At 36.2% G+C, this 15988-nt stretch overlaps 1 protein-coding gene across 1 annotated transcript; it reads left to right on the plus strand.

Moving 5' to 3' along the window:
* The first annotated feature begins 4023 nt into the window (after positions 1-4023).
* On the plus strand, positions 4024-12064 carry LOC129273003 (prominin-1-like). The gene is made up of 4 exons (XM_054910070.2): positions 4024-4371; positions 4681-5145; positions 7664-7746; positions 9620-12064. The coding sequence occupies exons 2-4, from the start codon at positions 4887-4889 to the stop codon at positions 9827-9829; spliced, it is 552 nt and encodes a 183-aa protein (XP_054766045.2). The 5' UTR covers positions 4024-4371; positions 4681-4886; the 3' UTR covers positions 9830-12064.
* Positions 12065-15988: the final 3924 nt, after the last annotated feature.

Consider the following 15988-nt stretch of genomic DNA (forward strand, 5'->3'; position numbering starts at 1 on the left):
GTTGTCCATAGGTGAATTAGAGCTTAAAATGTTGCGTGTCGTACGGGACATTTCTGCGTCCCGTACGACACACATTTTCACCTATAATTTACCCATAATCAATTTTTTTTGTGTTGGTTATTAGTTTTTCACATGACTACCCACTATAGCTTTATCATTGACAACAAAGAATATTTTATTGCTCAAACATTCGGCTAGGAAACTAGAAATTGTTGTCAAAATGTCCCGTACGACACGTATGGAATCACCCATAACGGTAAAACAGGGGAAATCTACATTATGTATTGGATCTCGCAAATGATGTGGTCACCAGTTGTGCAGACATAATTGCTTATAAAACAGACAGCTTTATGAAATGCTTCCATACATGTAGGTGTTCTGTGGAAATTACCAAACTGAGCTCTGTTTACAAGCGTTTCTTTTAATAATTTAAAGAATATTCAATTTCACCTTCAATATTTTTTTATGATAGAAATTTCAAAACAAATTCATGCTTTTGAATGGATTTATGGCCCTCAGAAGTGTTCTTTGAGAACAGTTAGCTGTTTACAGGTGAACTGCAGAACTTGTCACAGGAGTCAATGTGCCATGAATAAAAGCTGTGGTTTTTAGGTGATTAATGGTGTGATGAATCTTGTTGGCAAGTGGGTCATGAACTGCATCCCTGTCTTTTACCCCCTGTTCGAAATGTTAATATTGCACTTGTTGTGGTCTTACATTATGTTCGCATGCTTACTAATCTTTGATGTCATGGTGGTCTTGACAAGAACCTTGGAAAGCTTGTTCAGAGATTTAGAAGTTTTAATCATCAGAAACTTCATAATTTATAATTTCCATGTCTGCTTCAAGTGAGTTCAAGTTGATTGAATGAAATAGCATTTAGTACAGATACACAAACGTGTATGGAATTTACTAATTGTTTGCATTCTACTTTGAAACAGCGATGTGTCAATTCATTTTTAAGCCTATAGATACTTCCAGACAAATGGTAGGGGGAAACAATGGGGATAAGGGATATATATGAAATTGTCACTTTCAATAATGATTATAAAAAGATTGAAGTTGATAAACATGTCTTGATCAACAGTGAAGGAATGATAATGATAATATTCAGAGTGAAAATGTTAGATAGCAAATAACTGAATTACAGGAGCTTCCATTGTTCAAATTAAAAACAAGAAAATAAGTAGGTTGCTCATTTATTATGCAAGCATTAAAATGCAATATTGTTCTGGAATCAATGTACATCATGTACATGACAATATGGTAGAAACATAGAGCTATTAAAGAAGGAGGACTGACTCTCTCGAACGCTTTGCCCCATGCGCGGCACCGCTAATCCCCTCACAGCAGGGTGGTCCATCACAGCACTTTCACACTTACAGGCACAGGCCGCCCGTAAATCAGCCCTAAATCATATAGGGAAAATTGATCGAACGCCGTCATTCGGACCCAATGGGTAATATTAATATAAATAAAATTTATAGATCATAATCAACGAAATATCATAAAAGTTAGGTCTAGATCTATCTCTTCAAGTGCGCCAATTCAAGTATTTTTCCGAAACGGTCCGGAGCTGAGGCCTGTACTGTGTGAATGAGCTGAGCGCGCAAGCTCGAAGCTCAAGCATCACACTCACCTTCAACTTACACGAATAGGAGTACGTGGGGCACTGGAAGATACTCGACGATGCATCAATCGACGTAGAAATGCCCCGTAGATTCGTTGTTATATTTTCAAGGCATACACAACCAAACAAATAATCTTACCATCGAAATAAACTTTCAAGTATGCTTTTCCCCCTCATTGTAATTTTTAAGACAGGAGCGCACAGGAAAAGGTTTAAATAAAGCAAGAGAGACAGACATACATGAATGACTAATATCCAACTTTCTCCGTATGTACCGTAGCTGGGTTGAATCAGATTGTAACATATTTGGTATGTATGCAAAGGGGATCACCTCAGAAGTTTAACCATACATAAAAGACGTACATCAGGAATCCGTACGAAGAGATATGGATGTTGGAAGAACAGCAAGTCGTGTTTCGATTTTGAAAAAAACAGATCGAGGAACCTTCAAAAAAATCTCTGACCTCAGATTTTACTAGCTGGCTTATCGCGTTATGTAAGCGGGCTCTAACTTTCGCCTGGCGGCTCGCCGATTGATGTTAGATATCGTTCCTTCGCCCGAAGGAAGCGATAACAAAGGATTAACAGAGGAATTGGAAGATGGTTCTCCTTCTGTAATAGCTCTATGGTAGCTCTATGGTAGAAACTAAAATTTTATTCAACAGTGAGGAACCAAGATAAATCTCCTGTGGTGCCAAGAACAGGGACACCTTTTTTTAATAAAAAAAAAACAACAACATATTAATGTTCCATGAATAGCCTACGTGTACATGTATATGTTCAGTATTAACAGTTGTACAAAGATGATCTAGAAAGTTACACGATATGACATGTACATTGTAACTAGCATGAGATAAGATGTTTAATAAGAAAATTGTACCATGGATCTATGTACAGTGTGTTTACATATTGGTACATGTATGTTCTGAACATGGATTCTAATCTTTAATTGTAGAACGTGATGTGTAAATTTCAGATGTACATTTTAATATGTACTGTACAAAGTCTCTGTCTGTACTGTATTTACATTGCTGAGAGCTGAGTGTACAATAACATGAGCATGGTTCAACTCCCAACTCCCTGGTTCAATGGAAGGTGTGCAAATAAAAAAATGCAAACACAGTGTTTAAATGGGCTCTACATTAACATCAATAGGTGGTTTCAAACCGCCTCGATCACAAGAATCCCCGTTAAATTACGAGAACTTTTTTAGGCTGAAAAATACCCATTAATTATTCCTGCATTCACACCGCCCTGAAACATACCCTTCGGGATAAGTTCCTGAAGTTACGAGCATGCGCAGTATGGTCTGATAAGCAGCAAGGCGCGAAATTCAAAATCACTAGCCCAGCAGCAACCCATGCACGGCGCCGCACCCAACGACACGCTGGGCTAAAAGTTCCCGTAATTTGCTTTCAGACCGCCAAAATACCCACGACCTTGGAAAAATCCCCGCGAAAGTTCTCGTAATTTCGCCAAGTACCTACTATTTATCGGGTATTTTCTTTCGGGGATATTACGCGTAGTTTGCTTTCACACCGCCAAAATACCTGGTATTTTCTGATCGGGGTAAATTTCCCGATCAGAGAATACCTGGAACTGGCGAACTTCGAGGCGGTCTGAAACCACCTATTGTTCTCTGATTATTTTATGAGTATTTTAAAGAGGAAGTTCACTCTGACGAAAAATTGGTTATAAAATACGCAGAAAAAAATGAAAAAAAATATTGGTATCTAGTGCTCAAGAAATATCCATTTAAGTATTTAGAATGTTTTTAGATTTCAAGTTTTTGATTTGTGATGTCATAAACGAGGAGCTTCCCCATGTGTTATAAAAGAAATTCTTGTTGCGTGCTCATTACTAAATTCATTATGGATTCTACATAGTACACATGTAGTACATGTACATACATTAGGTGTGAAGGGAAGCCCTTTTTTATGCTTGAATTGAACAAAATAAGTACTACAAATCACAAAACTTATTCAAATCTGTACAAGTTTTATTGTAGTACACCTGTATTTATTACTTTTTTCTATGAGGGGATGATTTTTACGACTGATCATACGCAATAATCAATGCAATCAGTCATAGAAATCAGCCCCAAGATCAATCGTTATAGCATTGTGAAAGGGGGACCCAGGTGTTAAAATAGTGAATATGGTATGATCATAAAGTTCTTTAACGGTTCAACCTTTATTAAGTACTGCATCTCTTGTTCTAATGGAATAAATGATTGCACTGCCTGATAAAAGGAGGACTCTTGTCACATCTGATCCGCCTTTAAGTCAATAGAAACCTACATGTACAAATAGAAGGCAGCCTCACCGGTTAGCCAATACTAGTAGAATGTGTGTGTATAGCAACAATGAGGAGAAGTTCACTTCAGTCAGTCCTGATAAGATACCGTAGCCTGCACTCTACTGAGAAAAAAATGACGTCATTTACTGAATTTTGTTCCTCGCATCATAATTGCATGTGATGGCACTTGAGTTTGTTATCTTTCTGCTGTTTGATATTCCTTACTACGTATACATGTACAGTATACGTGCATTGGATAAAAAGTATTTGTCGAGCTGTGATGACACAGGTGGTACATGTACATGCACCTTGTCTTTGTTTCTCTGATTAATAGGGTGAAATTCAGCTGTGATATTGTCATTTTGGTGACGTTTTTGTATCTTGCCATTGTAAATTATCTAATTTTCTACTTTGACGTTAAACTCTAAATACAGGTAGCTTGTGTAAGTATTAAGACAGCCTTCTGTAATTCGAACAATCACCAAATTCAACGCCAATTTCAGAGATTTTGCAAAGCTTTTGACATTTACTTTTACAGTCGAATTTCGTCAAAGTCATCAAAGTCCTGCGGTCTCAAGAACTTTGACTTAGCAGAGTGACATGTACCTTTATACCTGTAGTACATTATCATTGGAAAAAAATGACACCATCACCATACAGTTTTGATAATTGATTTTGAAGATATAGGAATCTTGTGCTTTTATTTGTTGTTATTTTAATCTTTACAAAATCTTTTCTCTCTCTTTCTTCAGGAGCAGTAACAACTCAAAGTGATTGAGTGACGCCATTATTGGATATAAGCGTTGGGACACCTTGCATCAGAAGAATCATCTCGATTACAGACCCAGAGTTCCACAACAATGCAAAGACATTGATAAGAGGTGTGAGGGTCATTTTCCAACTTTTCAAGAAGACCTCTAGGTCTATCCATAGACAGTCAAAGAAACAGTACCACAAGATGGCTTTAGTACGGACTAGAAACTGCGTTTTAGCAGTGAAGCTTTTCACATTTCTGGCAATCCTGTCCTGTGTGACGGACTTCACAGGAGCGCAGAACCCCAGTTTGGATCCCAAGAATGATAGTATTATCCGATGGGGCGAGCTGCCCCCGGTCCCCATGGCTACCAATGTTACCCCATCAGGATCCAGACCAAGTACGCTTGCCGCTATGGCAGAAGGGTTCGTAGACATCGTTCAGCCAAGTGGCTTACCTCTGGGTAAGTAGCTTTAATATTTTGGCAGCCCCTGTTTTCATGAAAACAATGTGTGATGAAAGATAAAAAAAAACAACCTGTATAGTTAATTCTGAGTAGAAAATAAAGACCTTTTTTTATATTTTCTGGTATTGAAGAATTGAAGCTACATACACCCTTGTATATCACTAAGCTTCACTGGTTAGAAGATGAACAAGAAAACTACAATTATTACAATTGTTAATTTTAATTGTACAGATGAGTTATTTTGCAATATATATGCATGAAAAAAAAGGGTTTATTACATCTTGATTCTTTTAAATACAGACCTGTCTTCAAAAAATCATATCACAATACAATATGATAATCTAAAATTTTCCACTCTAATTGTGCATGTATTCTTTGCTTTGAAATGAGGAATTTGGATGATGGTATTCATATAAATAATTGATTTTATTGAGCATTACGTATTGTTGCTATGGTTACAAGGTACAGCGTGTAAAGCCGATTATAGTTCAGAAGGATAATCATGATTATTTTTGTTTTTTTATGTATACATCCTTACAGATGAGAAGTGTAAGGAAGTGGAAGCTATATTGTGGAAAATATTGTGTTGGATGAGTCAACTTATTTTTTATAAAATTATAAATGCAAAGGAAGTATCTTTTCCAATAAATGCAAAACAGTGGCTGGCAAGGAAATGATTGTGATATTTGCAGAAGCATCACTTCATTTGCAAGCTCGATCTCAAATTATTTCAATTAAATTGCAGAAGTATTGCCACCTGTTTCCTTTTCATCTCTCACTCTGAATTTCCTCTTTGGTTAATTTGTTTGGGGAGCAATGACCTGCTCCTGTATGATAGCTGTCACACTTCTGTCTAATCATCCTTCCTTTTAGCTAAATGTACATGTACTTGTATGTGCATTGTATCTGTACATTGTATTGTTACAATGTAGGTTGACTTGTACTGTGTGTACATTTACGTTGGCACTTTTCTGAATATTATCAGGAGAATATGAATTTCCATCCGAAATGGCTTATTCAATAAATGATATTGTGATTAATCAGCTTTTGAATTATATAATCATCCATCATTGGAAATTTATTTTAAATATAACCATTGGGAATGCATTATTAAAGTACATGTACATGTAGATCTTGAATAGGTATGCACTTCAAAGTGCAGGGAATAATTTTCCTTGAGCACTCCACATTTTTTAAAGACTGCTATGCATAAAGTCTTTTGTATAGCATATTTTTACGTAGGACCGTACATTACTTAATATAGTTGAGAGCTTTTCTCTTACGACCAAAACTGCTATTCAAATTTGTAAAGGAAAATCATTCCTTGAAGTGTTCACATAATTTTTTGTGGCATCGCAATCCAATTTGCTTCGAGTCTTCTGGGCTGCAGAATTTTACTTTTAGGACTGTAAAGAACTTATTTGAGAGATTTTCTGTCGACCAAATATGCTAATAAAATTTGGTGAGCAAAATTATTATTATTCATTCTAAGATATAAACATGTTTGTGAACAGAATTACCAACTGATGGAATCGCATGCACTTTTTGTTTAATGGATTTTTTTCCTGATCATTGATTATTTTGATTTTTAAGTGCAGTATTATGTGAAGTAATCAGTAACAAACAACTATTGCGACAACTAATGTTTGCATACACTGTATACCGGAGTAGTAAATTTGAATTCTGGAAATAAAGGAGAGGGAGGGATGTTCCCTTCCTTTTTACCAGGCCCTTTGTGTAAATACTTGCATAATCTTTATACACAGTGATATATAAATACCAAACAGTGTTACTTACAGCTGCACAGTGGCTGTAATATACGTTAGGATAGAGTAGTATGCACAAATAATGAGACATGAGTGCAATGGTACAAATTATTGCTGAATTGAAGCAGTGATTGATCTGATATTTTATTCAACGAGGTGAATACAAAGCAGCTAAATATATCTATAGTTTAGTATTAAAGTTGAATATTAGTTCAGCAAAAATTCTTAGATAATTAGCAAAGCACTTTGAATTCTTTGATTTATCAAGATAGAAAATAACTGGAGATATACATGTATATATAATTCTGGATTGCATCAATAAATCGCTAGTAAATATTGCCACAATATCTCTTGAGTGCGTGACTTAAAGTTCTTATAATACTCTTCAAGTGTAAAGTTATAGTCACACAAGATTAGAAATTAAGTACCGAGGAGGATATATATTAGGTACAGTTTAACAGCGAAAATCATCTTTAATTGTGATGTCACTTGGCCACATTATGGTTCAATGTAGGCTTTACATTTTGGATGGTACTGTGACATATGCAATGGTGGTAAATGAATGTTGTACATTTACAGGCCTACATGTATAAAACCTAGGGGGTTAAGTTGAATTGTGGATATTTGCATATCATCCTGCAACATTTTATTCATTAGTGGTTATAATACTGTACACTTACTAATAAAGGTTTTCTTGAAATTTGTCATTAACTTCTGCCCTTTCCTCTTTTATTTCCCCTTTCCCTCAGATTACATCCAGTTTGCTCTAGAAACAACTGTCTATAATAATACTTCATACTATGAGGATAATTGGCAGACAGAAATGTGGAAGGTGAGACAGGAAATCTTGAAATTCTGAAATGATATAAATCCTTGATACTTGTACATCCATATGAACTTTACAAAGAAAATGATAAATAGGGCCTGCGTGTAACAGAGTGTTTAAAACAAAAATAAATAAAAAAAAAACAACCCTCATTTCCATTTTTTGGAGAACCTAAAAAATATGTGTTACAATTTTAATGAATAATTGTTTATTATTGAATTTATTGAAAACAATTTTTAAAACAAATAATAAGGAATTGTATTCAATAATTGCAAGTTTGAAGTAAAGATCTGACAAGGAGATCATGAAACAATTCAATTTATTATATCTATGCCGGAAATTTCTTATGGGATTTTCTTATACAAATATACATTACATGGTAACATTTAAAAGATATAGTACATTATAAATGAAAGACTGTAAAGCAAAAATGGTAATTATAAAGAAATGTTATATCATTACCAAAGAAATGTAGAAAAGAAAAACAGTTTCTTATTTCTGATATATCAGTAGCCAATAGCCAGACCTGGTTCAGGCAGGAGTGATTGTGTTAAAAGTATTACCAGTTATTTTTATGCTGACAATAATTTACAGGGGCCGATTGCACGAAAGGGTCTTTGCAAAGAATGTCTTTCGTGTCGCTGATTTATTATGATGCGCTGTATGAAACACCTTTTTAATATACTTGGTAACACATGTTATTTATCCGTTTATATGAACAAATTACATTGATTATAACTGATGTCATATTTTATATCTTTATATAAAAATCAAATTAAAAGTGAGCTAAATAATGTTTATGATCAATTTTTGAAAGGATCCTCATACAGCACATCATAATGAATCAGCGACGAGAAAGAAGGTCCTTGCAAAGACCCTTTCTTGCAATCGGCCTGAGGTATTTTTGTGAGTGGGAAAGCACCTGTATGTGGGATCTTGGGCTGATTTAGGTACCGGCAGCAAAATGGTACTATTATTGGAAAAAAAATTATTGAGTGATCTGGGCAGAGGAATGAGAAGGAGTCTTTGGATTTTCAATATAAAGTTTGGGCAAGTTTTTTTTTTCAACGGGGCACACTGCTACATTACAGCAATGGAAAAGAAAAGGAATAAAAAATGTCTAACTTCATTAGGAGGGGCATTGAGGCCAATCAGTAGGGCGTCCAATGCCATGGCTTTGCTAGCAATGCATTAATTAAAGGTCAAGTCCACCTCAGAAAAGTGTTGATTTGAATCAGTAGAGAAAATCAGACTAGTGTAATGCTGAAAATTTCATTAAATTCGGATGTAAAATAAGGAAGTTATGACATTTTAACGTTTCCCTTATTTTCACAAAATAGTTATGCACAATTTTATAGTCGCATGCAAATGAGAGAATCAATGATGTCCCCCTTTCACTATTTCTTTTGTTTTTTATTGTTTGAATGATACAATATTTCAATTTTTACAGATTTGACACTAAGGACCAACTTGACTGAACCATAAAATGTAATTCCACATGTTCAGCGAGAAATAAAACTTTGGACAATGAGGAAAAAATTAGAATATTTCATATTTAATACAATAAAATACAAAATAAATAGTGAGTGAGTGATGTCATCAGTTCCCTCATATGCATACCGACCGGGATGTGCATTTAACTATTTTGTGAAATTAAGCAAAACTTAAAAATGTCATAACTTTCTTATTTTACCTCCGATTTTGATGAAATTTTCGGTGACATTATGCTTGTTGGATTTTTCTCTTTGATTCAAATCAACTTTTTGTTGGGGTGGGCTTGTTCTTTAAAGCCTGGGAACAGGCTCGCCATGGGCACATCCTTACCATCGTCTCTTATACCATGGAGCTACTGCTTATACTATCCCTATCCCTGTTTTAGATTATGGGTCTGTTTGTGGGCATCATCGTGTGTGTGTTGTTCGGCATTCTCTACTTCATCATCGTGCCCATCACAGGGTTCATCTTCAGCTGCTGTCGATGCTGTGATCGATGCGGAGGCAAGAGGGTACAACGAGAGACCAAGCACATGGGATGCAAGAGGGTAACCCTCACCCTCTTCTTCTTCTCATTCACTGGTATCATCTGGTAAGTATCTACCTTTATTATTTTTTTAAATTTTAGTTTTATTTCTAGAATGTATGCCAGCAAGCCTAACATCAATAATCATCTGTGATATAAACTATTAAAGCAAAATTCAGGAGAACACAGGATTTCATGGAAAACAATTTTTTTCAGGACCAAAAAATGGAATTACAGTTACTTATTCTCTTTAACTGGTATCATCTGAAAAATATTTACCTTTCTTATTTCTTTAAATTTTAGTTATAGTTCTAGAATGTATGTATGTCAGCAATCCCTGCACCAATAATCATTTTCAGTTACAGTAAAGTCTAGTTTTCTGCGATATAAACTTATGCAACAGAATTCAGAAGAACATGGGATTTATCAGAAAACAGAATTTTTCATGACCAAAAAAATTGAACTACTAATTACTTTTTTTTTCTTTCACTGGTATCATCTGGTAAAAATTACATATTTCTTTAAATTTCATTTCATTTCTAGAATGTACAGTATGCTAGCAAGCCCACAATCAGTTAAATTTTGATAGAGTCCCTAGACGTTGGCGATACAGAAAATGGAAAAAATAATGAAAAAATTGAAGAGCACAAAATGTTATGGAAAACACAATATTCTAGGACCAAAACTTTTCTGATTTTGATTGGCTTGAGAAGCACATGTGACTGTCACTATAGTGCTATTCTCTCCTGGTATGAAGCCTGTATTAAATTTTGTTAAATCTATTATTTTTATTCATTCTCAGACTTTAAATATTAGAGATTCAGGCAGGCTTGATATAAGATGGACACATCTTTCAATATCAGTATCCCTTGATATTTCATTTTGAGGAGAATCATGATTCTTGAGAAGCAAGACCCTTTTCAACAACTTTTTTTGTATGTTTAATGTTGAACAGTGAATGCTGATCATTTCCTTCATGAAACGTTAATTGGGACAACCTTTTATACCCCCATAATGTGATGGCACAATTTTCAAAGAATGTTGACTGTAGGCTGAGCTTGCACCATTTGCAATTAGACTTTATTTGGTACCAGTAGATACCAGTACATAAACCGCTCTGTTTGGGCGTTGCCAATTTCCCTGGTCTATAGTTACAGTGATTCATCCTATTTAGGCGGGACGTCAATATCCGGGAGGGGTGTGCAAACGCGTTTGCACGCCCTCATTACTTTTCATGCACGGGCTTGCACGCCACGAAGTTAATGAGGTTGAATTTGCATATCAATAGAGCACCCCTGCGATCATCGCGGAGTGACATAACGAGCCCGTGCAGTCGCGTTCTGGCACTTCTATTGTTCCCGGGCATTGGGCTGGCAAGCCTAGAGGAATTTATTGGCGCGTGTAGAGAAGTTCCTTACCTCAATTGTTCGCCGTGAAATGTTGTGAGGGTGCAACTACTAGTATAATGAATGACGATGTGTGCCGTAATTAATTGGTTGGAAGGCGTGACAAGTATTCAAAGGGACAAGAACCTGGACGCAAAAATTTTGCTCCGGCGAATCGCTTATTCATGCTTACACCTTCGTCACATTTGCTATACGGCGGCCGTACGGCGAGTCAATAACAGCCGTTTTAACATTTTATGTACGAGCTACATAATGTGGTTTGTATAAAAATGAATAAAACGGCTGCATTCGACTCGCCGTACGGCCGCCCTAGAGCAAATGTGACCAAGGTATTAGTACCTGATGATGTGAGCTTCCAAAAATATGTATATAATTCCCGTAAATTCCAGACAAAGATGGAAAGGGAAATAATTTTTTTGTCAAAGCGTTCGATCAACCGCGGCGACCGCGCACAACGTCTACAGGCGCTGGACCCACTGAATCAGCTTGCAGAGCTCTGTTCGCTCCTGAAGATGTGACTACAACCGTGCCTATAATAATTCCAAAAGCGCTGACAAATACGGCCGCATTGTCACTTGTACGTGATTCCTCCAAATTAGTCCTCAGAAAAGTTTAGTCACGACTCAGTATCGTTCTTGCGGTATACCCGCACGCTTAATATCAGTTTAATAGATACCATGTGCGCGCAAGCATACACAATACAAGGTACTTGAGGCAGAGCTTTGCCGCTATGAAACAAAATTATCTTTACGCTACGTATAGCTCCAATAGCTCTAGCTTTTGCAGTAGCGTACGCAGAATTTTTGAAAGGTAGAGTTCGAGTTCAATGAAAATTTGACAGAGGTTTTCACTCCCCCCCCCCATTAGGTCTTTTCATAACAAAAAAATTACAAGCAATTTTTTTTATCTAAGTGGAGGGGGGGGGGTGAACTCCTACAACATTCCCTGACCTTACCTCGGTCATTTTTGCTCTATGACGGCCGTGCGGCGAGTAAAAAACAACCGTTTTAACATTTTTTTTGTGTAATAGCTACAAACACGTGGTCTGAATAAAAATGGATAAAACAGGTGTTTCCGACTCACCGTACGGCCGCCGTAGAGCAAATATGACCGAGGCATTAGGAACGCAAAATCATGAGGATGGAAACTTGGATAAAGCAATGTTCATTATTCAATATTTGTTATGACTTCTCTTAATATCATACAACTTATTGAAATCCTCATCCATTCCCATTTCCCAGTCATGTTCAGTTCTTAATCTCCTTTGTTATTCGTTCTTTGAGTAGTTCGTAGTGGTCAAGAATTCGTTTAAATTATTCTTAAGACCCCAATGCACTTGATTTACTTCGTTTTAGGAAAGATAACTCTTAAAGTCCCTTTGAAGCTTTGAAGTGAATGCCCCGGAGCGACTTGAATGGGTTCGATTAACTACACCGTCTCGCACGTGTTGCGAACAAAGAAGGTGTCAAAATTACAATTAACAACTAACAATAGGAAGAATCCGTTTCAACTGAAGTTACGCAACGATCTCTGATAATCTCTAATTGTGCTTTCTTGACCCCAATGAATCCTCCCAAACCACATTGTCCAATGACGGAACTACTACAAGTAGTCAGCGTTTGTGAAAACGGAATGATGATCGAGGATGATATAATGGTGATGGTAATAATGATGTTGGTGATAATGAAGAAGGATAAGGAGGATGAGGATGAAAGCGGTGGTAATGATGATGACGATAATAACATTTTTTTGTTTTTTAATCTATAAACATAATGATGTGTGAATAAAAAAAGACATTATGATCGTGATGATGAAATCGAAAAGAAAGGTAATGATGGCTGATTATGATAATGGTGATGATTATGATTGTAATCCCAACGATGATGGCAATGACAAGAATGGTGATAATAATAATTATAATGTTGTTATAATGGTGATGGTAATAATGATCGTAATTGATCACGAGAATATTTATTACGACAAGATTGATGATTATGGTAGCAATATAGTGATGATCAGAGGATAATATTTTGCTGTGGGGGACAATGATGATGCACCCTATGAACAAAGGATATATCCTCTGCTCCGCCGCCCGCGGTGATGATTTATTAATGTTTTATGATGAATTTATTAATGTTTTATGATGATGACGGTGATAATGACAGTGATGAAGGTGCTGAGATTAATTATGATAATAATCCTAGTTTTGATGATTACAATGATTATGATTATGGCGATTGTGATGGCATGACAGTGGGGGAAGGGGCATGCTTGTCGAGATTGAATTTCATTTGAAAATTAAAGGTAGGTCCTAGACTGAACAGTTTCATGAGTGTTTCTCACCAAGGCGAACTTCTACTTCAAGCTAATTACGGAGCTGCAACTCTCTTTAGTTGGTTCGAGATTCGACCCATGAACCTCATATACAGAGAACGAATGATCAATAACCAGTACACGATGTCAATTATGGACGAATTTTTCTCCTTATGTCTATTTATCGTATGGTTGACATCACAATGAGGCAAAATTTGATTGCATGGTGACTTCTTAAAAAAAATCCTAAGTTTGGGATTTTTAAGGGGAAGGTAACACTTATGCTGGATTTTCCCCAACAAATATGATTTTTTAATCTTGTAAGAATGATGGTTGAGTGAACAGGAATTGTAAATTTAGTGTAGCCTATTCATCTTGTAGACCTAAGCAGTGTGTTTTGTGAGTCGGAGTAATGTGATGGTACCTGTTACAAGCGAGAGGGCGAGATATGGTAAGACTTGGTTGAAAGGGCATTCATCATCTTTTTGTCATTTTACAAATAAAATTCTTATGTATCTCCACCCCCCCCTCAATTTCCCAGACCCCTCTCACACTGGCGTAAATCCGTGTTGATGGGTGGGGGGGGGGGGGATGACTGAAATATTTTGGCTTTTTTTTTGCAGTCATGTTTTTAGATATGCAAGGAATTGTCTTGATATGTCCACAGTGGCGTACCGTGGGTCACGGCATTGGGGAGGGGGCACCAGCAAAATGTTGGAATTACTGAGTGAGCGCGCTCAGTTGCCAGTTATTCTGACCTAATAGAGACATTTTCTGGACAATGTCATTAAACGGATATGCATCTCACTGATCAAATAATGCGAGCGCGAAGCGCGAGCTGAATTTTTTTTATATTCACACCTAAAAAGAGACATTATAATCATGATAGGTACCTGTCTCGCTAAACAATACGAGCGCGAAGCGCGAGCTGAAGTTTTCGTATATTTTTACCCCAAACAGCGAGATTTTGAGGAATATATTTTAGGAATCCATTAAGAGTATGCATATCTCACCATAGTCATCTTATGCGAGTGCCAATCGCTTGCTGGTTTATAAGAATTACATCTGAACACATGAAACACTTTTTGTATAGTCATTGCAATCATGATTATCATACGCATCTCACTAATCAAATATTGCGAGCGCGAAGCGCGAGCTGAAAATTTAGATAATTCAGACCTGAAGTGGGGCATTCTAAGGTTTCTTTGTAGGAATTAACTAGGACCATCCGTAATTCAATATCCAAATGATGCGAGCGCGAAGCGCGAGCTGAAAATTTTTGATATTAAGATCAGAAGGGACATTTTAAGGACTGATTTTAGGAATTCATGAAGAGCAGACATATTTCACCAATCCACTAATGCGAACGTAATCACGGACAGGAAATGTTTCATATATAAGAAGACCTTAACATGGGGCAATCGATTTTTGAGTCATGAAAAAGAAGCATATGTCACTACATAAAACAATGATAACTCAAGTGCTAGGAAATATATTTTGTTTATATTGACTTGAAAACGGGATGTTTCAGTACAACAGGATTATATATCTCGTTAGCAGACAATACAAGCACCAGGAACAATGAAGACGTAGGCCCTGGGCAAATTATGTTTCATGAAGTTATGATGAAAAAATTTCTTATGTAATGCAACATAACATACTTATAATATAACATTATAATGATTAATATTTTTTCTTTCCCACTATACGCTTATCTTCCTTTCTACCTCTTTTCTCCTTTTCCCCTTTTCCCCGTTTTTTTTTTGGTCAGCCGATTGGGAGGGCACGTGCCCCCCATGCCCCCCCCCCGTAGTTACGCCACTGTATGTCCATATGGCAAATACCCCTCCAATATTATCATCTTTTTTACCCCATGATGGTTTAATGGTTTTATTAGAGATTACATTTAAAAAAAATTGACATTCCATCTTAATCCCTTCCCAAAGACACCAACATTGATGAATTGGAAGAAACGGGAGTTTCTCTTCAATGTTATGATAAGGACAGAAGTATTTCGTTTGGAAATTGTGAACTGGCTCTTTATTTGCATGTTATGATTCAATAATATTGTTTTATTTGTTAAGCGGTATTTTAGGAAGAATTTTCACCAATAAAACAATTATCTCTTGTGATGTTTTTTTTTTTTTCATTTCTTTCGTAAAAAGTGGGGGGATGTTTGTACAGGCCATCCCCCCTCCTCGAAAAGTGGGGGGATATATCCCCCATCCCCCCCGGGATTTACGCCAGTGCCCTCTCACTTCCTGGATGGTAGCCTATTCAAAACTTATTTGCCACTGAAGTGACCAGTGGCTGATAGTCATTTTTTTTTCTTTTTATTGAATGATTACCAAGAAATTGACTTGATTATAATTTATGAAATACTTTATTGAAAAACTGAATGTTTGATTGATTACATTGCCCATTGAAATAGTTGATTTATTGATAAATTGTTGATTGATAGGAAAATTTGATGCCCCAATTATCATTAATTAATTATCATTAATTAATTA

Source organism: Lytechinus pictus, chromosome 12, assembly GCF_037042905.1.
Source record: "Lytechinus pictus isolate F3 Inbred chromosome 12, Lp3.0, whole genome shotgun sequence".
Lineage (NCBI taxonomy): Eukaryota > Metazoa > Echinodermata > Echinoidea > Temnopleuroida > Toxopneustidae > Lytechinus > Lytechinus pictus.

Bases quoted from the DNA above. Each gene is read 5' to 3' on its own strand.
- LOC129273003 (XM_054910070.2), top strand. From the start codon at position 4,887: ATGGCTTTAGTACGGACTAGAAACTGCGTTTTAGCAGTGAAGCTTTTC. The intron at 5,146-7,663 runs GTAAGTAGCTTT...CCTTTCCCTCAG, and splicing joins GCCAAGTGGCTTACCTCTGG to ATTACATCCAGTTTGCTCTA. The intron at 7,747-9,619 runs GTGAGACAGGAA...TCCCTGTTTTAG, and splicing joins GGCAGACAGAAATGTGGAAG to ATTATGGGTCTGTTTGTGGG.